The sequence below is a fragment of the Castanea sativa genome, chromosome 7 (assembly GCF_040712315.1).
Source record: "Castanea sativa cultivar Marrone di Chiusa Pesio chromosome 7, ASM4071231v1".
NCBI classification, from domain to species: domain Eukaryota; kingdom Viridiplantae; phylum Streptophyta; class Magnoliopsida; order Fagales; family Fagaceae; genus Castanea; species Castanea sativa.
The window spans coordinates 29,862,458-29,885,500 of NC_134019.1; the positions used below are offsets into that span (position 1 = coordinate 29,862,458).

Consider the following 23,043-nt stretch of genomic DNA (forward strand, 5'->3'; position numbering starts at 1 on the left):
ACCAACACAAACATTAGATTGCTTTTGTTTTTTTTTTTTTGTTAGAAATATATTTGGATAGCTGAATTGCATAACCAGCCCTCTTCATTGGATTTGCTTCCTTTTCTCCTCTGCATCCTCCTTCTGTAAGTTTTTTTATTTTTTATTTTTTATTTTTTAATGGGACTCCTGTAAGTTGGGTTCATTCAACTTAAGATTACAACCTTATCATATTTTTTTAATGAATTGTAAGGGATGTTCTTATTTTCCACTTTCTTTACGAAATTATAATATTGCTTGATTTTTCTGTTGGTGAAGTCTCATTCGCAGGCATTGTACGAACAATAACATTAGCTTAACCTTCAGTTTTATTAAGCTATTGAATATGAGAAAGTTTGTTATATATTAATTGTGGTAGTTCAATTAATGGAAATATTAAAAAAGTTTAGGGATAACAAGACAACCCACAACCAATCATAAGCAGATTTCATCGATGTACACCATATATATATATGTTGAGTTAATCTTCGGTTCTATATTTTTCTTATATTTTATCTGATTTGTTGTTATATATTTTGGATTTTTCTCAATAAATATTGGGTTCTAATTCTATAATTGTCTAATTGTAGGAGCATTGTGCGCGCTTTTTTATGATTTCTAATGTTCTAGCCATGGCCAATTTCAACAAGTTGTGGAGCTAATATGATTAATCCTCAAAAGAGGTAGATGAGTGGTAAGAGAATTTTTGTCATCGTTATAAGGGGTCATGGAATATCGATATATGCAATGTTCATAACTTCATAGGGGCAGTGTAAGAACTTAAGTAGAGCTTATGTTGTTCGTTTTAGTTAGCTCAACTGGTAAAGTCTCTAATGATTAAATAAAAGATTTGAAGTTTAATCCTCATCTACACCAAAAATCAATTGATATCTTGGTCTAATGATAAAAAATATCATTAAAAGCGGACGGCATAGGTTAGAACTCTCTCAAAAAAAGAAAAGAAAAAGGAGCATATGTACATATAAACTTATACTCCTTGATTTTAACTTATTTTGACCAACCATATGTTCTGCCAAGTTTTTATGTGAAGCATTATTTTATGTATGCAGTTGACAGCTATAATGTAATTATGACACAATAACAAAGCATTGGATCATAGAAAAATATATATATATATATATATATATATATATATATATATATATATATATATATATATATTACCAGACATGCCACAAAGCGTTCCTACAAGAATATAAATGTTTTTAGTGTGTTTTTACTATACCTATTAATTATGTTTTAACCTATTTATACATGCCACAAATTCCTTCATACAAGGGTAGTGTATTAACCATTTATTTTAACTTCATTCCTTTTAGATGAATTATGTGAACTTTATTTTGAATAAAATTAAATATTTTCTTTCATTTTTAAGTCGTATTACGTTCCATTAAAATAAATATTTTTAATATGAGAAATTTTACTTCTACAAAATTTTCACAACAATTTTATAACAAATTTTAAATGACAAGTTGATATTGAAAAGTAAAAAAAAAAAAAAAAAAAAAGTAATTTCAATAATGAGCAAAGATTAGAGCCAATAAAAAATTGCTACATAATATTTATTATAAAATTGTGATGAGATTATTGTAAACGTACCATTATTCTTTTAATATTTATTTAACCATTTCATGCATCGCAGGTTAGCGACTAGTTAATACAGATACATCACTCTAAAGTAACATAATTTGTTTGTTTATTTTCTTAAAAATTTATTTTAAAATAATAAAAGGTCTAATAGTGGATTATAATAAGCAAATTGTCTTAATTTGTAGCCGCACGCCACCTGAATTCGGACTTAAACAGAGTCTTCAAAAACAATGGAATAACTTTCACAAAATTCAATCCACATGGATAATATAATATAGTAATGGATTTATCTGTCAACAAACCAAGAATAAAAAAACCAAGAAAGAAAACAAAGCAACCTCTATATATAATCTAGTAGTTATACACTTTGGCAAAACCATGAACCCATGATCATGATCATGATGATGAACAAAACCAAACCCCATGTCCTCCATCTCCTACTAGTGCTATCGTGCACTTGGGTGCTCACAGTTTCTGCTACCAGCGATGCCTATCCCAGCGTCTCCGACTGTGGCGTATTAGACGAGGTCGTCGTTCCAGAACGGAGAGAAGTGTACGGAGAAGGTAAGATATTTGACATAAGCCACAGGTACAGGGAGGACATGCCGTCGTTTCAATCGGACGATGGGCTGGGCCAGTTCCTGTGGCTCCGCATGTCCATGAAGAACGGCTCCCTCGCCAACGTTTCAGAGCTCAAGTTCTCTACTCACTCCGGCACCCATGTCGACTCGCCGGCCCATATGTTCGACCACTACTATGACGCCGGCTTCGACGTTGACTCTCTCGACTTGGAAGTGCTTAACGGTAGGTCATCATCGTATTAGTAGCATGGTTTTAAAAACTGATCGATGCGGTTAAAGAACTGGTTGGTTGAACTGGTTGGTTTGGTCTGATTTTTAAGACTATAGCAGTGATGAGCAGTGTTTATTACAAACTCGTTGTTTTAACTGTATAGACATTTTATTTTTAATTGGTAGTGGTATTTTTAACTGTTTTAAAGTAAAAGTATCTACTTTCTATAAAATAAACGAATATTTTGGGCTAAAGTAAACTTGTAGTCATAATTTTATTTGACAGTATCCCAGGTTTCTAAATTTTTCTACTGTGCAATTCAAAGTTATTTTCCCCTTACATATGTAGAAAGTATTTGATCAATCGTTTTGATCAATTATTATTTCTATTCATTTCTACTAGAACCATTATTTGAAATTGGTTACATCGCGTGAGATGGACATGCCTGCACACTTAATTACAACCATATATCTCTAATTCTACTGTTTGAACTAAAAATTATTAAGTTTTAGTTCAAACAGCTACTTCATGTCATGTGATATTCAATGTTCTCATATAAGATATAACTAATTTTCATAATAATTTTAATGATAAATGAATGGAAATAATTGACCAGTACAAATGAATTTCAAGATATAAGTACTATGACTAGTGACAATTACTCTCAGAATTTGGATTTTTAGGATAAGAGGTAATTGATCAATTAAGGACAACAAATCATATATAAGGGTTTCTGTTTCTGCAGAATTTTTTGTCAAGTCTGTAGTTAGTTCTTGTTTTGCTTCCTTAGGTGCTATGACTTGGCCTAATCGTCTGGAAGTGTTATGTTTCAGACGTACACTTGTATACACTTTTCATCACTCATTAATACAATTTCTATCTTTTATCTCTAAAAAATATATATTTTATTCATTATTTTACAGTTACTTTTATGATTTTTCTTTTAAGAAAATCACTTTGCTTATTGCGTTTATAAATCTATTACTAAAGCCTGTAAACCAAGTTATCTATTACATATAATTTGCGACTATCTAGACATTAATTTTGGATAGAGAGTGTCGAAATCTACATGTGTTTAATAAAGTGGAATTCAATTGAAAATTCTCACACTAGACATTCGGGAGGAACTACCAAACACAAGTATTTTTATTTTTTAAGGACATAGGTGATTGAGACAAAAGATGAGCTATACTTGACTTTCTTGACTTAATAATCTACGTGTTTAATGAAGTGCAATTCAATTGAATTCTCATACTAGACATTTTGGGAAGAAGGTGTAGGTTCTTAATAATCATATATTGTTTTTTTTTTTTTTGTTGGTAATTGTCACCCATAGTTTAAATTTGAAAACTGCAGGTGCTCACCTCAATTTAACTCAAATATTAAAAAGATGGAGAGGGATGTGGAATGTAGACATGGTGGATGGGATTTGCAGGGTCTACTCTACAGAGAAATTTGTTCCAGTTATTTAACATCTCTTAGATTTGCACAAAATCTTTTGATGCATAAACATTAATGGAGGGTTATTAGTGGGGGGATGTTTGAAAAAAGCTTTAGCATGGGTTATCTGATCCATTTTGCTGGATGAATCTCATATTCCTTGCTTATAATTATAGTTGGCTAGAGTAAATTTGGAGACCTGAGAAGTGCATAATTCATCTTAACCAAGGCAATTTCCTGCGCTGAAGCTTAAAGAAATCATATTAAGATCCTTGTACATTGCAAAATTCAAGTTCAAGAAATTTTAAAGGTTTTCCCTTTTTGGCATCTGAAAAATTCTACTATTTATAACATCTTCCTTCTCTCAGTACTTTTTGTTCGTTCTATTTTCCCTTTACATTGGAACTCATCTCCTGCTTACAATAAATTGATTAATTTATGTGACATTGATGATTATTTATGTTTGTTTTGACAGGTCCTGCGCTGTTAGTTGATGTTCCAAGGGATAAGAACATTACTGGTATGTTCTCTCTTCTTTAATTGAGACCGATTTTACTCTGCTGTGCTTGTTGCTTTCTCTTTCAATGGCCATAGCATGTTCCTAATCGATCAGTCTCGTGCATCATTTTTCAAATTTTAGTGAAGATGGATAGAGAAGATTGTGGAGTGGGACCATAGTGATTTGATAAAAGAATGCACCCTTATGTATTGAAATCAATTTATAAACAAGCTCGTTTGTGCCAATCCTCTTTTTCATGCACTGAATTACTGCTTATTCCTGGGATTTGGGATGCAAAATATGGGGTGATACCTGTCATTTAATCATGGCTTCTCTAATGTTTCAAAGATTATGAATCTCTCTGAAACTACCAAAATATTAGCTGTAGTGTTGCATAGTAGGTTATATACACATGATTTGCTTTGCACATGAATACAAATTGTGCATGGTCATTTGATTAGTTGAACTGCCTCGTTTGTGCCAATCCTCTTTTTCATGCACTGAATTACTGCTTATTCCTGGGATTTGGGATGCAAAATATGGGGTGATACCTGTCATTTAATCATGGCTTCTCTAATGTTTCAAAGATTATGAATGTTTCTGAAACTACCAAAATATTAGCTGTAGTGTTGCATAGTAGGTTATATACACATGATTTGCTTTGCACATGAATACAAATTGTGCATGGTCATTTGATTAGTTGAACTGCCTCAGTTACAACTTACAGGTTCATCTGATTCTGATAATTTCATATATGTATTTTATCTAGCATGAAGCATCAGAATGCAAGGCCAACCATTCTTAAATTCGTATTAATTGGGTTCTTTTTTTCTCAAGTATTTTTTTTTTCCTAAATTAATATATGTATTTATGTAGCATCAGAATACAAGGCCAACTAGGCCAACTATTCTTAAATTCTTAATTATTGGGTTCCTTTTTATCAGGTATCTGGTTCTAAATTATGGTCTTTCCTCTTTCTTTTCCATATATGTCTTTGCAATCTCTCTCTCTCTCAGCTAGAGAGGTTTGTGGGATTTGGGTTTAGTGCTATAAAAAGATAATTTAAGCGTATGACAGGTTTAATCTTCTCTAGACAGTAAACAGCCATCTCAGGAAGCATCTTAAACTGGAGCCATGCTACATTTAAACAACTCAGGGAGTGGAGTCAATGATCTGATTGGCTTGTAGGATTAGATTATCCATATGAAGCAAATATTGTTCCAAAAAAGATAATATTTACTTTAGTTTTTTTTGCATGAGACAGCATACATTTCAATAACTTGTAATTTACTGCACACGTGTCTGTGTGGTACAATGAGAGAACATTGTTTGATTAGACAGGTTGCTCAACACATATCACGATGCAACAAATTGACTTTCTAAACCATGAAAAAACATAATTATTTTGATAAGAACATTTTGTGCCTTTTTTTTTTAATACCTTTTATGCCTTTTCATCTTTCTTTGGTTTTGGCTACATTAGGCTTTAACAATGTCCACTTGATACAGCTGAAGTTATGAAGTCCTTGAATATTCCCAAGGGAATTCGTCGTGTGCTTTTCAGAACGTTAAATACTGATAGGTAAATTTATTGAAGTTATATTTTTGTCAAAGTGCCATCATAGTGGACTGGATTTTCAAACTGTAGTTATGACATTCATAAGATATTGTTATTGATATTGGCTCCTATTGAAATTATTCCATTTTACATTTGATATCACTAGAGTTAGGTCCATATATATGATATATCCATGTTGGCAAACCATGTCAAGTTGTGAGATTTCTTGTGTCTTATAATTGTAATTGAAGATTTAGTTAAAGACACAAAAACTGCTTAAGAAAGTGAAGTTTCCGTAACCTTAACTCCAATCTCGTTCAATTAGGCTTGAAAGCAAACTCGATCAACTGAAATTATCCCTCACTATACAGTTTTAGGGGAAGATGATGATATATTCCAAGACGAGAATGGCTTGTTTGATTCATTAAGTAGCCTTGTTTATGTAATGGCAAAATATGGTCTGATTCAGGCCATTTTATTATTTCATTCATTGTAGTTCACTCTATTCACTTACTGTTCATGTTTGTAGCGCCCCTTTGTCTGTAGATCTATTTTCAGGTTAGGGGCAAAAGAAAATGCAGAATCTTAAGAAGTCATAATTAAAATAGATCTTTTTTATTTGTGAATTAAAACTAATTTTATTTTCAGGCAGCTAATGTGGAAAAAGAAGTTTGCCACAGACTATGTGGGATTCACGAAAGATGGGGCAGAATGGTTAGTAGAGAACACAGATATCAAACTTGTTGGTAAGACACAGATTTTACTTTCTATCAATTTCGAGCTACTTAAAAATAACATTGTGGCCTTCTTTTGTCCCTCCAAGCTGTCTTGAGCATCTTGGAAACCAGGGCTCATGTCTTTTGTAGTTGTATAATAGCCACAAATATCAATTGGTAGCTCAATCGCCATGTGCATTTCATGCAGTTTCATTATATTTAATATGTACTTGATTTTGTACATATATTTGCTGTTTTTCACACTATTAGCATTGAAGGATTATTAACGATTTATTTGGATGGAAGTATAAAATAGAAAGAATTTTTTATTGATGAACTTTAAGGACGGATTGTGGATTTGAGATGATTAGGTAGAATATCTTATTTCAAATCTCTAAGACTAGACTCACCCTTGAATCCAACCCCCCACCCCCTCCCAAGCGTCTATCAGTGTCACTTTGTGTACAAAAGCACCGATATAGCAGATAAACCGTTAAATTCCACAAAAAGCAGCAAGTATGTGATCTTTGATCATTACACTGTGAAGTCAGTGATCATGCCCTTCCACAAATGTTTGGAGATTCCAATGTAGACAACCATCTACCACTGCTGATAGACCGACACTAGCGCAATGTTCTGGATCAGTTTTTTCAAGTTTATTACTAGTTCTATATAGGAATTACTTCTACATGCACCTATTAACTTGACAAGTTATTCCAAACGTGAAGTTTAATTTACTTGGTTGCTATGTGCTAAACCATTAATTTAATTTTGGGATGGTATCTTTTCATTCAATTACATTTATTCTTGGAACCATTAAACCTAATGTTTAATTATCTGCACTATGGGAAATTGTATTGAAGTCCCTCTCTGTATGTGTGTACACTTTTTCTGTTCTATAATGTCATTGTTTTGCTAAACCTAGTTGCACTAACCCATCTTTTTGCTATGAAATATAGGAATTGATTACCTAAATGTTGCTGCTTATTTTGATTCAATTCCAGCTCATCATGCTTTTCTTGAGGCCAGGGTAAGCAAAATTATATGATGAAATAGGCTTCTAATGTCTTTTACTTTTGGCAGCAATTTATTCCCTAATGCTTTTTTTTTTAATGGGATATTTCCTAATACACGTTCCTGCATAAATCATATCCAATAGATGAAGTTTCATTCAAGCCCCTTTTTTTCAGAAGAACTCTCCTTTCATTTTAATAATTATTTTGTATCTGTAAAATGTGCACTTCTGATTATCTAGCTTGTATATGATATCAGAGAATTTTTGCAAGATTTTAATATTTTTCTGCTGTCATGTCTCTGGCCATAAGTTTCATAATCTCCATGCAATGATTTGATGATCAATTGAGTGGTTTAAGTGATTCTCCAAAAACCAAAAAAGAGTAGCTTAAGTTGCATAGTATTTTCTTTCTCTTTTGTGTGGGTTGGGTTCAGAAGGATAGGTGATAGAATTTCAATTTGCTACTACATACAGAATTTTCTTTATGACATTAAGGAGACTGGATGTTGCTGCACTAGTATTTAGATTTAAACTAGGAAATTAAAATTTACACTCAAAACTAACACTGCTAAAATGGTTCAGGAAATCATTATTGTGGAAGCTGTAAAGCTCGATCACTACATCCAAGCAGGAATATATTCCCTTCATTGCTTACCCCTTCGGTTGCCTACTTCTGATGGATCACCAGCAAGATGTATTCTCATCAAATGATATTTTACATGTATGTTTTTTATATTGTTGTACGAGATATATAGTATCACCATTACTGTTGACTTTATAAGCCATGTGATGTCTTGGGGGGCCATGGCCACCCCCTGATCCAATGGAAAATAATTGCAATGGTGAGGAAGGTAATTGAAAGGAGTAAATAAACGAAAGAAGTAAAGATGTGGTGGGAATTGAACTTTAGAAAGAGAAAAGTGTAAGGAAAATAAAGATAAAAAAAGAAAAAAGAAAAGTTGGGTTAATTTTGATGAAATGGCATGATCGTTGGCAGGTGAGAGAGGAGATTGATGGGAAAATAAAAAGATGATTAAAAGGATTTTGAAAGATGTTATCATTAATATTAACATCCACATAATGATTGAATATATATATTGAAATATTTTGTTTCAATGGCCAAATTGAAATGGCTATGGAACGATATTCAAAACATTGGTTGGTGGCAATTGATAGCACCAAGTTTGCCAATGGGAGTTGTTTAAGAATAACTAATCACAGACTCATGCGATGTGAGAATAGATAATTATTTTGTAATTGTAATATAATGTATAATTTTTTTTCCTAAAAATTTGTTGAAGATAATTTGTTCTTTCTAAAAATTAAACAATTTTTATTCGATCCAATTAAGTCTACTTTGATCCCATTTCGGCCAATTCGTTCCACTTGGTACAATCCAGTCCACATCTTCAATTTTAGTCCCCTTCAATCCATTTTGGACAGATTGGGCCTTAGATTGATTTTTATTTATTATTTTATCATAGATTGTCTTTTCAAGTTTAGCACGAAAATTCTTTCTTTCTTTTTTTCATAATTTTTGGGTTGAAAAGTATGAAATTTTGTTATATTTGGGCTAAACTGTTTAGTTTTGAGTTAAAAAATACGAACAAAATAGGCATTAAAATTATAAGTATGAGCCCTAAAAATGTAATAAAAATGATATATACAGAATATTCAAAAGTCCTATTCGGTCCATTATGTCCTCTTTGGTCGACTTCAGTTTTATTAGGTCCACTTTGGTCATATTCAGTCCACATTGGTCCTATTTTGTCCACTTCAGACGTAGTCGGTCCATATTGGTCCTATTAGGTCCATTTTGGTCCACTTCAGTCATATTAAGGTAATTCGGTCCTCTTTAGTCTTATTAGTTCCATTCTTTCTACTTTAGTTTTATTTGGTCCATATTGGTCTAATTCAGTCCAATTTGTTTCCATTCGGTCCATTACATCTACTTTGGTCCTATATGTCCATTCGTTCTTATTCAGTCTCCTTTGATCCTGTTCGGTCAACATTGGTCCATTATGCTCTATTCGGTCCACCTTCTTTTCATTCAATCCTATTTTGTCTATTCGGCCCACTTTGTTCCATTTGGTCCAATTCAGTTCATTTATGTCCATTTTAGTTCAATTTGGTTGCCTTCGCATTTTTGTGGATCCATAAAAAAGTGGGTTATAGTGGTGTTTGACAAACGCCACTATTATATAGTAACTATAGACTTATATTGGCGTTTTACAAAAACGTCAGGTCCATACCCTATAATGGCATTTATAAAACGTTGCTATAGCAATGTTTTATAAACACTACTAAAGGGTGTGGACCTATTAAAACGCCATTATAGCTAATTAAAAGAAATAAATTTGATATATAGCAACATTTCAAATGCCACAATAGCCAATTAAAATAAAAAAGACCTATAGCAGTGTTTTCAGATGTCACTATAGGATATAGACCTATAATGGCGTTTTTTGAAATGCTGTTATAGGCTCAATGTTTTAATACGCCACTAGACCCCTCAAAACGCAACTATAAATAACCTATAGCAGCATTTTTCAAAAACTCCATTATAGGGTACCTAAAGTGGCGTTTTTTATATACACCACAATAGGTAGCATTTTTCGTAGTAGGACTTACATACAAGGAAAAAATATGTTTGGGTTGAGAACACCTATTTCAAATCTATTAAAATTAGTAGCCTCATAACATGCGTTTTTGCTTGTGTGATGAGGGTTTTTTTTTTATCATAATTTTTCATTCATTCCAATTTGAAGTTTACATATTTTCTCATTAATATTACGCATTTAGAACTACTAATACAACCCGAGTGTAGCAACAAAAAAAAAAAGCTGTGTTTTTATTTTATATATCTAATTTTTATTTGAGAATTTAATTTATAAGTAGATAAAATAATTTGAAAATCAACAGAATTTTATAATAAAAAAAATCAGCAGGAAAGTGACCATATTTTTTAGTCTATGTTTTAATGTGAATTAGAGTTGTTTTTTTATCGGATTGTCCTTTAGTTTTGTCTATACTTAAACATAGAGGTGTAAAGACATTTTTGAACAAAAAAAAGAGGATTCCAAACCAGAAAAGCTCTTTAAATAGTAGTATGGATTAACTCATGATACTAATTATATTCATTGTTTTTTTTTTTTCCCAATATATAGCTAGTGGGGAGGATTAGTAAAGTTCCAATTAAAAATATGTTGCACAACAAATGATATCGTTATAGCGACACAATCACTTGAATCCATCCTCTTCTCATTCATCGGTACCGGTTTGTTTCATAACTTTTTTGTAGTAATAAATTTCTGAATACCATTTTTTTTTTTTGTTGTTGTTGAGAAACAAAGAGTATGAATTTTGGGTGTTATTTTTAAATACTGATAACGCACACACTGAATGATTAAGACTACAATGAAAGGTCATTATCGTTGTTGTGGCTGTGGATGAGAAATAAGCAAATTGTATTTGCACCATCTGAAAAGGTTAAAACAAGTTAAAAAGTGGCTAGCCTTAAACTTCAAACACAATTGAACAGTTTTTCACTGTATATACCAAGTTATTTACGTTGATTGCCCGGAGCTTTTGTACAGACTGAACACTTCGATCGGCAAAGCCATGATGAGGATCAAAATCAAACCCCTTGTCATGCTGCTAGTTCTATCGTGCACATGGGTGCTTACAGTTGCGACCAGTGATGCCTATACCACCATCTCCGACTGTGGCATGGAGGACCTCGTCCCTGTAAGGAGAGAAGTGTACGGACATGGTAGGATATTTGATATAAGTCACAGGTTCAGGGAGGACATGCCATCTTGGGATTCCGAGGATGGGATAGGCCAGTTCTTGTGGCTCCGTGACTCCATGAAGAATGGCTCCCTAGCCAACTGTTCCGAATTCAAGTTCTCTGTTCACTCCGGCACCCACGTCGACGCGCCAGGCCACGTGTTCGATCACTACTTTGATGCCGGCTTCGATGTTGACACGCTTGACTTGGAACTGCTTAACGGTAGGTAATCATCCTAATACCTTTTTTTAGACTAAATTTGTTATTGTCTTTCCGTCAAAGCGCACGTGATGAGGTGTCTGTTAAGTATCAACTAAATTCAAAACAATTTCGTTATTAAAACTATGTTAGATATTATTATTCTTATTTTTTGACTAAATTGTTATTTATACTCTTATGGCCTGTGGATGGAGAGAGATAGGAGGGAAGTAGAGTAGAGTTGACTAAAAATAAGTTAATTTTGTGTTAAATCTCCTCTATTCTACTCTACTCTCTCTTCCTATCTCTCAATCCAGATGGAGACCCCCCCCAATCTGATATTATAGTGCCTGTATAAAATTGGTGGGTCTACTCCACAAAGAAATTTGTTCTAGTTGTTTGATATCTCCTTGGTTTGCATAAAAAAGTTCTTGATGCATAAATGTGAATGGAGGGGGTTATTAGTGGGTGTGATGTTTGAAGAAAGCTTTGGCATGGGTTATGAACAGGTTGTCTGATTTTGTTAAAATCGGTGGTTTAGTGATAAATTTACCATTTTGTATTAACTTATGCTTTTTGTAACAAACGGTAGTTTATAAGATGATGTATCTCATACTCCTTGCCTAGACATGAGTGAAGATGATTCTGAATTATCCATTTTTTAATCTAATCCATATTAAAAAAAAAAAAAATTCAGGGACTTGATAAGTTCAGAATTCATCTTAACCAATGCAAATTCTTACTTGGGAGATCCTTGTACATTGCAGAATGGGTGAATCCTCTTACATACACCTTGTATGCATAAATGTACACACATTTCATTTTTGAACTGAAGTCGTGTCTTGAAGCTACAATTTCTGTGCAAAATGTTTTGAATTGAAATTGTGATTTCAAGATACAATATCAGTTCAAAAAAAAAAAAAATGTGTACGTTTGTGTGCATAATAAACAGCTCTCTTGGAAAATTCTAGCTTAAGCAATTTTAAAGGTTCCTCCTTTTTGGCATCTTAAAAATCCTACTCTTTTTAATCTCTTCCTTCTCTTGTTTTTTGTTAAATTTACTCTTTACGTTTGAACTGCATCTCCTCTCTTATAATAAAGTTATTAATTTATGTGACATTGATTATTATTTATGTGTGTTTCAATAGGTCCTGCACTGTTAGTTGATGTTCCAAGGGATAAGAACATTACTGGTATGTTATCCCTTCTTTAATTGAAACAGAGCAATGGCCATAGCATGTAACTAATCGATTAGTCTTGTGCATCGGTTTTCAAATTTTAGTGAAGATAGAGAATATTGTGGAGTGGAACCATAATGATTGAAGAAAAAAATGGCACCCTTATGTACTGAAAATTAATTTATAAATAAGCTTATTTGTCCCCTCCTCTGTTCCAATCCTCTTTTGCATGTACTGAATTACTACCTATTTCTGGGATTTGGGATGCAAAGAATGGGGTTGAATCCTGTCATTTAATCATGGCTTCTTTAATGTTTCAAAGGTTATGAATGTTTTTGAAACCACCAAAACAATAGTGTGTTGTTCAATTGTAAGTTATAAGAAGAGAATCTAAGCACGTGATAGGTTTAATCTTCAGTTTTGCTGCTTCTGCACTAAACAGCCATCTCAGTGAGCTTCTCAAATTGGAGTTGTGCTAGATAAAATAACAACTCAAGAATGCAGTGAATGATCTGATTGGCTTGAATGTTTGCACTAGCCATATGCAGCAAATATTGGTTCAAAAATAGATAAAAATTACTGTAGTTTTTTGTTTCATGAGACATGCGTACATTTCAATAACTTGTTGCTTACTGCACACATATGTGTATGTGTGTACAATGGAAGAACAATGTTTAATAAGACAGGATGCTCAATATATATCGTGATGTAACAAATTGATTTCCTAAACCATGAAAAAACATATTTATTTTGTAGTTTTGGGTATATTAGGTAATAAAGTCCACTTGACACAGCTGAAGTTATGAAGTCCTTGAATATTCCCAAGGGAATTCGACGTGTCATTTTCAGAACATTAAACACTGACAGGTAAATTTATTTTAGTTATATTGATGAAGTTCCATCATACTGTCATAGAGGACTATGGACCAATTTTAAACTATAGTATGACATTCATAAGCTATTGTTGGAGATATTGATTCTTATTGAAACTTCTCCATTTGACATATGATATAATGAAAGCCAAAATTGTTATTGATATTTTTTGTTCTTTTGCTAGTTATTGTTTTCCAGTGCAACAGGTTTATGAACCAAAATCTTTTTTCTGCACTAGGCTCCGTAGTATAATTTTTAATGAAAGGAAGTAAATGTCATAGTTAGTTCTTAGTTTTCATTACAAAATGTATGTTGCTCTTAAGATGGCATCCATAAAAGTCATCAAGTTAAATCTGATCTTAAATGTTTTTTTGATGCTGTACCTTAGCTTTCATTTATGATTTTGGCATGCCTGCACCTGAAACACATTTTCAGTGCAGATTAAGCTATGTTCTTCAATCTTCAATTTTAGATTATACTGTGCTGCTGCTTTTGGTTACTACTATAAACGGTAGATATGGTATGGAAAGTGGAATATGGTTGGCATCTAGCTACCAATGAATATAAAATGTGATAGATGGGAAAAAGATTAAACAATGTAGTATTAAATATATCCTGAAGAGTGTAGTCAATAGAATGTGATTAACATTTAGCTATCAATTAATGCAACATATGATACGAAGCAGATAAACAATGTAGTTCTACAAATGTCTATGAAAAGGTGGAAGATTATCCCTTACTATGTTTCTCTTTTTTTTGAAAGAATCAGTCATTTCATTAACAAAGATTAGAGTTCAAACACCAATACAACCATCAGCTAGCTGCAAACTAACCATGTACAAACAGAAAACCAACTGCAGAAACTATCTGCAAAACAAGAACTGCAGGCTTGCAGCACAGCTAAGACCAAAAACAACAATATGCAAACAGCAAAGATAGAAACCGACCCCACCTTTAGAGGATCAAGCTCTACCTTTAACGTCATTCATTATGGCTCTAATAAGTTACTCTTCGGCATACAGCCTATTAGCATGAAGAATTGCATTTCTTCAACTTCAAAGGTGGTACATAGTTGCCCACCAAGCTAATTACAGAGCACAGCTCTCAAGCCCTTTCCCTTTAGGTGTATTACACTCCAATCAACTAAATCCTGCCAGCTGACTTTGGGATCAGACAGTAACCATAAGCTCATAATGGATTTCCATACTCTTTTAGTGAAGGGGCAATGATAGAAGAGATGCAGAACTTACAGAAAAAACAAAATTTGTCTACCATAATTCCCCATTGGATCATTCTATCTTTGTTTGGAGTTTTTTTTAGCATGACCGTTTATCCTATGAATGAGTGCCTGGGAATAGCTAGATTAAACCACAGTAGGTTTCACCAATCTCATTCCCTGTTAGAGCACACACAAATTTAGGAGATGAGGACCATAAGGCTTTATCTTCATCTTTTAATTCAACCATATGCAATTTACTTTGTTTGTCCACCAATTAATCTGATCTTGCAAGCCTTCAAATCCAAAATTTATCTTTATGAACAGATGCAAGATTAGATTCAACCTGACTGGCAGCATTATAAGCCCTATGACCACACCTTTGCCGTTAAACTCCATCTGGATGACATAAATCAAGCTATAAGATCTTGTTTCCATCCCCCATCTAATACCTCAAGAATTTTCTTGCTTCACCCCTGAGTTTAAGGATAGTTCTCCATCCCAAGAGCTGTCTTGGGGGATTTTATTGGTTCAGAAGCATCTCCCTTTTAAGAGACAAGCATGAGTCCATGCTACCCATAGGGAATCTGATTGGGTGAAGAGGTTCCAAATGTGTTTTATGACTGTTGCTTTATTCCAGTCAGCGAGCCTTTTCAAGGCTAGACCCCTCTTTGCTTAGGAAAGCATACCGGGATTACTCCAATACCCCCTCTGGAATCTTCCTTTCCATGCCAAAGGTATTGGCTATACCAATGTTCAATTTCAACAAAGATTTTGAATTATGTGAAGTACAGATTGTAATAATTGGAGCCTTCTGGCAAAGGACAAGTTTCTGGTAGTCCAAGAATTAATTCTAGCTAGAATGTTAAGAAAGGGCTGGCAATCCTTAAAACTAAACTTACCAGGGATTAATGGCATACCAAGATATCTTACTAGACAGGAGCCTTCCTTGAATTGAAGAACCTCCAGTATTTGCTTCTTTAAACTATCAGAAATAGATGAGCAAAATACCTCACTTTTGCTTGGCTTTATACAGTCCAGAGATATATTTGAATTCTTCAAGGGATTCTTTAATAATATGGATTGAAGATCTATCAGAATCAGAAAATATAAAAAGATCATTAGCAACGCTAAAATGAGTAATCTGCTTCCCTTTGCATTTGGGGTGATATTTGAATAGACTATATGATAGGACTTTGGATTTGAACAGCCTATTAAAGGCTTCCATGGCAATAACAAGGAGGTTGGGTGAAAATGGGTCCCTCTGCCCCAGTAACTTCCTGCCATTGAAATAATCCACTAAAGATTAGAAATAGTGATGCACTTCTTAATCCATTGGACAAATCTTGGAGGAAAACCAGCTACCATTAAACACATGAGGAGAACATTCTAGTTAAGTGAGTCATAAGACTCTTGAGATCAGCTTTAATTGCACATCTGCAGTCCGCTTGTTCCTGTGGTAGTTCTTTACATGGGCTAATAGAATATTTTCAGTTATACTTATACCTTTAATGAAGACTGTTTGGTTTGAATCCACCAGTTCTCTCAATTACTCTCTTCATTTGTTGGCCGATACCTTAGTAATGCACTTTTAGATGACATTACAAGCAATTTGCCTAAAATCAGTGATGTAAGAGGGGTTGGGATCTTCAGGAATCAGTGTGATAACTTTGAAATTCACTTCCTTAAGCAGCTTGCCAGTATTAAAGAAGGAAGAAACAATCTCAATAAAAGCCTCTTAACTGTATTCAAGGCTTCCTTGAAGAACTTGTCAATGAAACCATCAGGTCTAGGTGCTTTGTCTCTCTCCATACTGAAAAGAGCTTGCTGGATTTCATGCTTAGTCACATTCCTCTGCCAGCTCTTCATGGATTCAGGTATTTGATAAGAGAAAAGTAAAGCCACCTTACTTATCATCCTTTTCTCATTCACAGCAGTGCTTGAACCCAAAAATTTATTATAGAAACAGAATATGCGCTCCTTAATAGCATTTGGATCCTCCACCCTGGTACCATCATTATCAAGCAGGCATTTGATTTCATTCCTAGCTTGCCTTCCTTTGACAATGCTGTAGAAATGGGAATTTGCTTCTTCTTCTTCTTTTTTTTTTTTCATTAAGTAGTCTTATTTAGATAATGGAAAGATATAGTCCAATTCAGGTGGTTTTATTCTTTCATCCGTTGTTCTCTCTATTCACTTCCTGCTCATGTTTGTAGTGCTCCTTTGTATGGACATAATTTTATGCTAGGGGCAAAAGATATTGCAGAACCATAAAAAGTCATACTTAAAAAAAAAAAAAAATGGTGAACTAAAACTAATTTTATTTTCAGGCAGCTAATGTGGAAAAAGGAGTTTGATACAAGCTTTGCAGGACTGATGAAGGATGGTGCTGAATGGTTGGTAGAGAACACAGATATCAAACTTATTGGTAAGACATAGATTGTACTTTCTACCAATTTGGAGCAACTTGAAAATAAAATTATTTTGGCCTTCTTTTGTCCTTGCGAGCTAAGACTTTCTGTGTGCTTAACTTACAACACTTTTACTTCATATAGTTATATAATTCTTACCATTGTGAACCGGCAATCTATCATGATGCAATTTGACTTTTTGTTCTCATATTTTAAATCTTATTTAGAGGTAACTATAAGCAGATCCAACGAGCAAAGATTTGGTTCTGAATGGTAAAGACCAGTAAAATCATTAGCTAATTCCTGGTGATTTAAAGAATCTTGGGGCCATGGAAGAAAACACAGGAATCTTGCATCCATTACTTTCAGCACTTGGGGCATGAATGGATAGTTATATGCAGAAATTACCTTGCATGTCTCAAGACTCTCAACCATGTTTCTTCCACTCTTTCATTTCCATGCCCCATTAGCATTCTCTTAGAATTTCCCCCTTTCTTCATTGGCCAAGTTGTCTATCAGCCTCATTTTGTATACAAATGCAATGATAATATTGGTCTTATGCCTTGCAAGTTGATGTGTATATTAGTTTCTTATCATAAACTATTCAATTCCACAAAATGGCTTCGAGTATATTAAAGTTTGAGAAAATTTGGGAATTTTGATATAATTCTCATTCATGAATAAATAATAAAATTTTGTTATAAAAAAATAAGAATAATAAAATTCTATTCTTATACACAAGAAACAGAGCAACAGAAATGAAAACTAACCATATCTAACGGCTACTAAAACTGGAAAACAGAATCCACTATCTAACTAAATAGATGAGCTTCTTACAAGTGTCCATCTCTATAACTGATAAATATTATACTAAGCTACATGTAGTTTAACAGAAATTTAAATACAAACTACAAGTCCTGCACCAAATGCAGAATATTCTTCACTTTCAATCTATATTACTAATTTGATCAAACCCTCAATAGTATGTGACATTTTATCATTACGCTGAGGTAAGTCATAACTTTCACAAACGTTTGGAGATTCCAATGTAAATGGCATGACAAGTACCTTTTTTTAAAAAAAGAGAAAGAAATCATTCCTCCTTCCAAGGTAAGTCATTTTATTTTATTTGTTTGTTTGTTTTTTTGTTTGTTTTTTTATTTTATTTAGCAGAAAATGACCCATCTTCCAAGGTAAGTCACCTGGTTGCACTAACCCATCTTTCTGCTATGAACTATAGGAACTGATTACCTAAGTGTTGCTGCTTATGTTGAAGCAATTCCATCTCATCTTGTTTTACTAGAAGCCAGGGTAAGAAAAACTGTCTGATGAATTGCGCTTCTATGTTTTACTTTTGGCAGCTATTTATTCTCTTGATACTTGTTCCAAAGTAACTCATTTCCAATAGATGAAGTTTCATTCAAGCTCCTTGAATCAGAAAATTTTCCTTCGTTTTTCAGAAGAACTATCCTTATTTTGTAATTGTAGAATGTTTAATTTTGATTATATGGCTTGTATACCAGAGACATTAGTAAAGTTTTCTGTATTTTTCAGTTGTCATGTCTATGAACATACGTTTCATCATTTCCATGCAATGTTAACCAATAGAGTAGTTTAAGTATCATAATATGTTCTTCCACTTTCGTTTGGGATGAGTTTGAGAGGATACAGGTGATAGAATTCAATTTGCTAGAATATCCTGAAATTTCTTATGAAATTTCATCCTGACATTAAGGAGACTGGATTTTGTTGCAGTGGGGTCGTATTTAAATTAATGCAGGAAAATAATATTGACACTCAACACTAACACTGCTAAAATGGTTCAGGATATCATTCTCGTGGAAAGTCTAAAGCTCGATCACATCCAACCGGGAATATATTCCCTTCACTGCTTACCCCTTAGGTTGCCTGGAGCTGAGGGATCACCCGCAAGATGTATTCTCATCAAATGATATTTTATATGTATGTTTTATATTGTTGCAAGTGCTGTAGTATCACCACTACTATGACTTTATAAGCCATGTTATGTGTCTTGTGTTTGATGTGGAATGCAAAGTGTTTGGTGTGTCTTATGTTTGCACTATAACTTTCTTGTCCCCTTTTATCAGTTTGATGATGTGCTCGTGCAAAGTGCTTAACTTGTTGCAGGAAACAATAGTAATCCTTAGAGGTGTTGAGTGGGAATAAGGCACTACAAGAACAAGTTTACTACTGGAGATAGCCAGATAGGACGGGCATATATATATGGGCGGAGCACAAGGGATATGCAACAAAAAACCCAATTCGACCACAATTTTGCATAAAGGCTCCAATCAATTGCATAATAAACACTTCAATGACTTTTGATAAGTAATAGTTTTGGAGAGAGAGAGAGAGAGAGATGATAGCAAACAAGAAGAAAATGACAAAAGATAACGAGGAAGGAAGATGATGAGGTAAAGAAAAGAAGCCTTCAGTAGGTGTGGATGGTTTAAACCTTGAAGGTTATAATAGAGGGCATTTGTATCTTTTTCTTTCAACCCAGGCTTACAAAGTTGACCATAATCAAGTGCTTCCAGGTCATCTCAGACCTTGCAATTGCCCCCTATTCCTCCTCATTTTCTCTCCAATTTGGAGAGATTGGTTTGAGGTAGGCTTTGAGTAATACTACTATGAACCTATCATTCATAACTTGTCATCTTAATGGTTGTGAGATTTTTGTCTATAGAGTTATTGTAAACTTACACATCAATGTGGTGTTTCTTTTTGATAATTCGATAGTTGAGGATGTGAGATTTTGAACCCTTATGTGGCGTTTGGTACGGGATAATGTTTTAGGATTCTCAGGAATGTTTAAAGATTCCCATGTTTGGTTGAAAATCACACTAGAGAATTAGATGCCAAGGAAATCTGGATTCTCCCCTCAAACCCCACTTAGTAGGAATGTGGATTCCCTTTAAAACAGGTGGGAATCCAGATTCCCAAACTTAAAGGAAATTGTATTTTTTTATAAATTGACAATTTTAACTCTTTTTCGTTATCATTTAAGCAATTAAGATAAAATATAAAACAAATTATCAATATCTCCATTGTCTTTATCTTTTCTTGCCAAAATAATATAAACATGATAGATAACTGATGTGGGATGAAAACGCTCAGACCGTCCCTGGACGGTCATCACCTCGGCAGCCGTCCAGGAGTTATCCTCAGTACGAGGGTAACGGAAAAGGCCGTCCTGAGGATGATAGTGAAGCTACATCCCTCGTCCATGGGATGCACACAGCCTGTCCCGAGAGGACTCGTCCACATAAAGATTCGTGAACGAGGATGCTACACTTGGAATTATCAGGCACACTCGACGAAGGAATTCCAAGACGAGGATATCATACTTAGAAGAATCTCCGAACATAATGTGGCAATCCCTTATCCCATGCATAACTGTCATGTATCCGTTGTGAAATAGAAGTGTAACTCCTAAACGGTTATGGCAGTTACGTTTAATCCTCCTTGAATCCAGGGGAGGTTCCAGTATTCGATAATCGTCTATGGGAACACTATATAAACACTGATTCAGACAAAGCAAAGGTACGTTGAACAGTTTTTGTCAAAAGATTGGAATTCCATATACCAAGAGAAAACTGACTTTATCATCAGAGGGTTCTTGGCCGGCAGCCCCGGTCACCTTTGATTCGCTTTTCTTTTTTCTTCAGGCCGCAGAGAGAGCAAGTGGTCCTTTCAAGTCCGAAACATCCAGCCTACTGATCTTCTTTGCATCATCAATAACTATGTTGATATATTCTTTAACAAAATTTTATTTAGGTTCACGTGTGGGAAAAAGAAAAGTTGTCAGGTTATTTTGTTATGAATTAAACTCTTTTAAAAATTATTATTAAGAATAAAAGCATTTAAAAATTTATTTTTGTATTGTACTTATCATTTTGAAATGTTAGACTATAATTTTAATGAATTTTTCATAATTAATAGTTTATATTTGGTTTTTCATTATATATTTAGAGGAAGATTTTTTTTAAAGGACTTGGTAGTTTACATTCAAATCTAAAGATAGAATGGAAAAAATAAATAAATTATTTAAGATTTCTGAGAATAAACCAAACATTATCATCTCACATTCCCAATGAAACCAAACATAGGAATAGCTACGTTCCTAGGAATGTGATTCCTGGAAATCACATTCTTAGGAATCTGGATGTTAAGAGTAATGTGAATTCCTCCGTACCAAACGCCACATTAATATTTTTGTTGGAAAAACTAAAATGTGTCAACTAGTTAAGTTACAAGACTCTTGAAGTTAATGTGGTATTCTACATTCAGGGTTCAAATCCATCCATCCCCAATTATAGAATTTAAAATTTTTTAAATCATGTAACTCAATTGGTTGGTAAGCATATTTTTGTGTTTTTGACAAAGATATCCAATATTCAAATCTATTGCCTTAAACTATCAAAAATATTAACCAACAAAAAAAGCATCAAGTTATTAAACTTATTTTACTTCCAAAAAAAAAAAAAAGATAATGAATTTATCAACTTGTGGCAGTTATTTAAATTTTCACAAAATTAAATCCACGAATAATATAATAGCAAAGCTGAGCTAAACCATATACGTACGTATGAATATGCATGGTTAAAAAGGACAAAAGGCCAATATAGGGTAATACATTTATCTGTCAAAATACGAAGAAAACCAAAAAAAAAAAGGTAAAGAAAGCAACCCGTGGTGTCTGCAATATAGAACCTGTAAATGTAAATGGGGTTTCCTCAACAAAAAAAAAAAATGTAAATGGGGGTAGTGAAAGATAGAAATTTCATTTAAACACTTCACAGATGGGCAAGAGAGAGCCCAGATATAGAAATATTGGCTTGTATTCTGACCCAACAGAGCTCATGGTTCAAAAATATTAGTTTTAAGCTTTTTGACATCCGTTACCAACTTGTGCCCCTTTTCAAAAAAATTAAAAAAAAAAAATCCTTTAGTAGACAAAAATATATTTTCTAATCAGGGGAAAAAAAATTAGGGGCAAACCATTAGTTAAGAAGCTAGGGCCGGCCTAAGGGCATTCAACCATGTGTGTCACGTGCGCAAGTATTCGATCATCTTGGTTTTTACAGACTAGTCTATTTCCAAGGGATTCAAGTTTGCCTTCTCTCTTAGTGTTTCTGGAGTAGAACTGTTGTAGAAGTGAAAATCTAATTTGCACCTAATCACAGAGTGCCAAGTGCTATTTAGTGGGTCCCATTGACATTATTTAGACACCAATAGAAATATTCCAAATGTTTCAAAATAAACATTACAAGGAATATTTAAGAGTCTATTCCACATAAACACGTGTTAATTTAAATAACATAAGCAGTTTAATTAAATTTTGTCATGTGTTATTTTAAATTAAAACACTTTGGCTAATCAAATAATGTCATGTGTTCCTTGGAGAACAAGATATAAATAATTTCATTTAAATTATGACATCTGGCATTGCTCGTATCCAATTACATGTGATCACACATTCCCAAGACTTTTATAAATAGAGACCTTCCTCAGTCTTATGGAAGACATTTAGAAGTCTCGAAACTTTGCCAAAATCAAGCTTCAATGCTTCCAAGAACCTCACCCTTCGAATACGAAGAGCATTTGAAGTAAAAGCATTCAAGTCATCCTTTTAGATTCCAAAGTTCATTGGAATCAAGCTCAAAAGCCTCCATAAACACCAAGAGTTTACAAATTAGTAAAGCTC

General features: G+C 33.5%; 2 protein-coding genes across 3 annotated transcripts; both read left to right on the forward strand.

Annotated features, from left to right (window-relative positions):
* The first annotated feature begins 1,971 nt into the window (after positions 1-1,971).
* On the forward strand, positions 1,972-8,497 carry LOC142642665 (cyclase-like protein 2). The gene is made up of 6 exons (XM_075817060.1): positions 1,972-2,433; positions 4,337-4,381; positions 5,870-5,942; positions 6,567-6,664; positions 7,594-7,664; positions 8,232-8,497. Exons 1-6 carry the CDS (start codon positions 2,016-2,018, stop codon positions 8,358-8,360), a joined length of 834 nt encoding a protein of 277 aa, XP_075673175.1. The 5' UTR covers positions 1,972-2,015; the 3' UTR covers positions 8,361-8,497.
* A 2,626-nt stretch (positions 8,498-11,123) lies between these two features.
* On the forward strand, positions 11,124-19,401 carry LOC142642615 (cyclase-like protein 3). 2 transcript variants are annotated; one of them, XM_075817008.1, is made up of 6 exons: positions 11,126-11,661; positions 12,786-12,830; positions 13,610-13,682; positions 17,235-17,332; positions 18,556-18,626; positions 19,142-19,401. In XM_075817008.1, the coding sequence occupies exons 1-6, from the start codon at positions 11,271-11,273 to the stop codon at positions 19,265-19,267; spliced, it is 804 nt and encodes a 267-aa protein (XP_075673123.1). In that variant the 5' UTR covers positions 11,126-11,270; the 3' UTR covers positions 19,268-19,401. The 2 variants fall into 2 exon arrangements, with proteins under 2 accessions (XP_075673124.1, XP_075673123.1); XM_075817009.1 differs by lacking the exons at positions 12,786-12,830; positions 13,610-13,682 and having other exon boundaries at positions 11,124-11,665.
* Positions 19,402-23,043: the final 3,642 nt, after the last annotated feature.

Coding starts and splice junctions, on each gene's coding strand:
- LOC142642665 (XM_075817060.1), top strand. CDS start 2,016: ATGATCATGATCATGATGATGAACAAAACCAAACCCCATGTCCTCCAT. Junction 2,434..4,336: donor CGACTTGGAAGTGCTTAACG/GTAGGTCATCAT, acceptor TTGTTTTGACAG/GTCCTGCGCTGTTAGTTGAT. Junction 4,382..5,869: donor AAGGGATAAGAACATTACTG/GTATGTTCTCTC, acceptor CACTTGATACAG/CTGAAGTTATGAAGTCCTTG.
- LOC142642615 (XM_075817008.1), top strand. CDS start 11,271: ATGATGAGGATCAAAATCAAACCCCTTGTCATGCTGCTAGTTCTATCG. Junction 13,683..17,234: donor AGAACATTAAACACTGACAG/GTAAATTTATTT, acceptor TTTTATTTTCAG/GCAGCTAATGTGGAAAAAGG. Junction 18,627..19,141: donor TTGTTTTACTAGAAGCCAGG/GTAAGAAAAACT, acceptor AAAATGGTTCAG/GATATCATTCTCGTGGAAAG.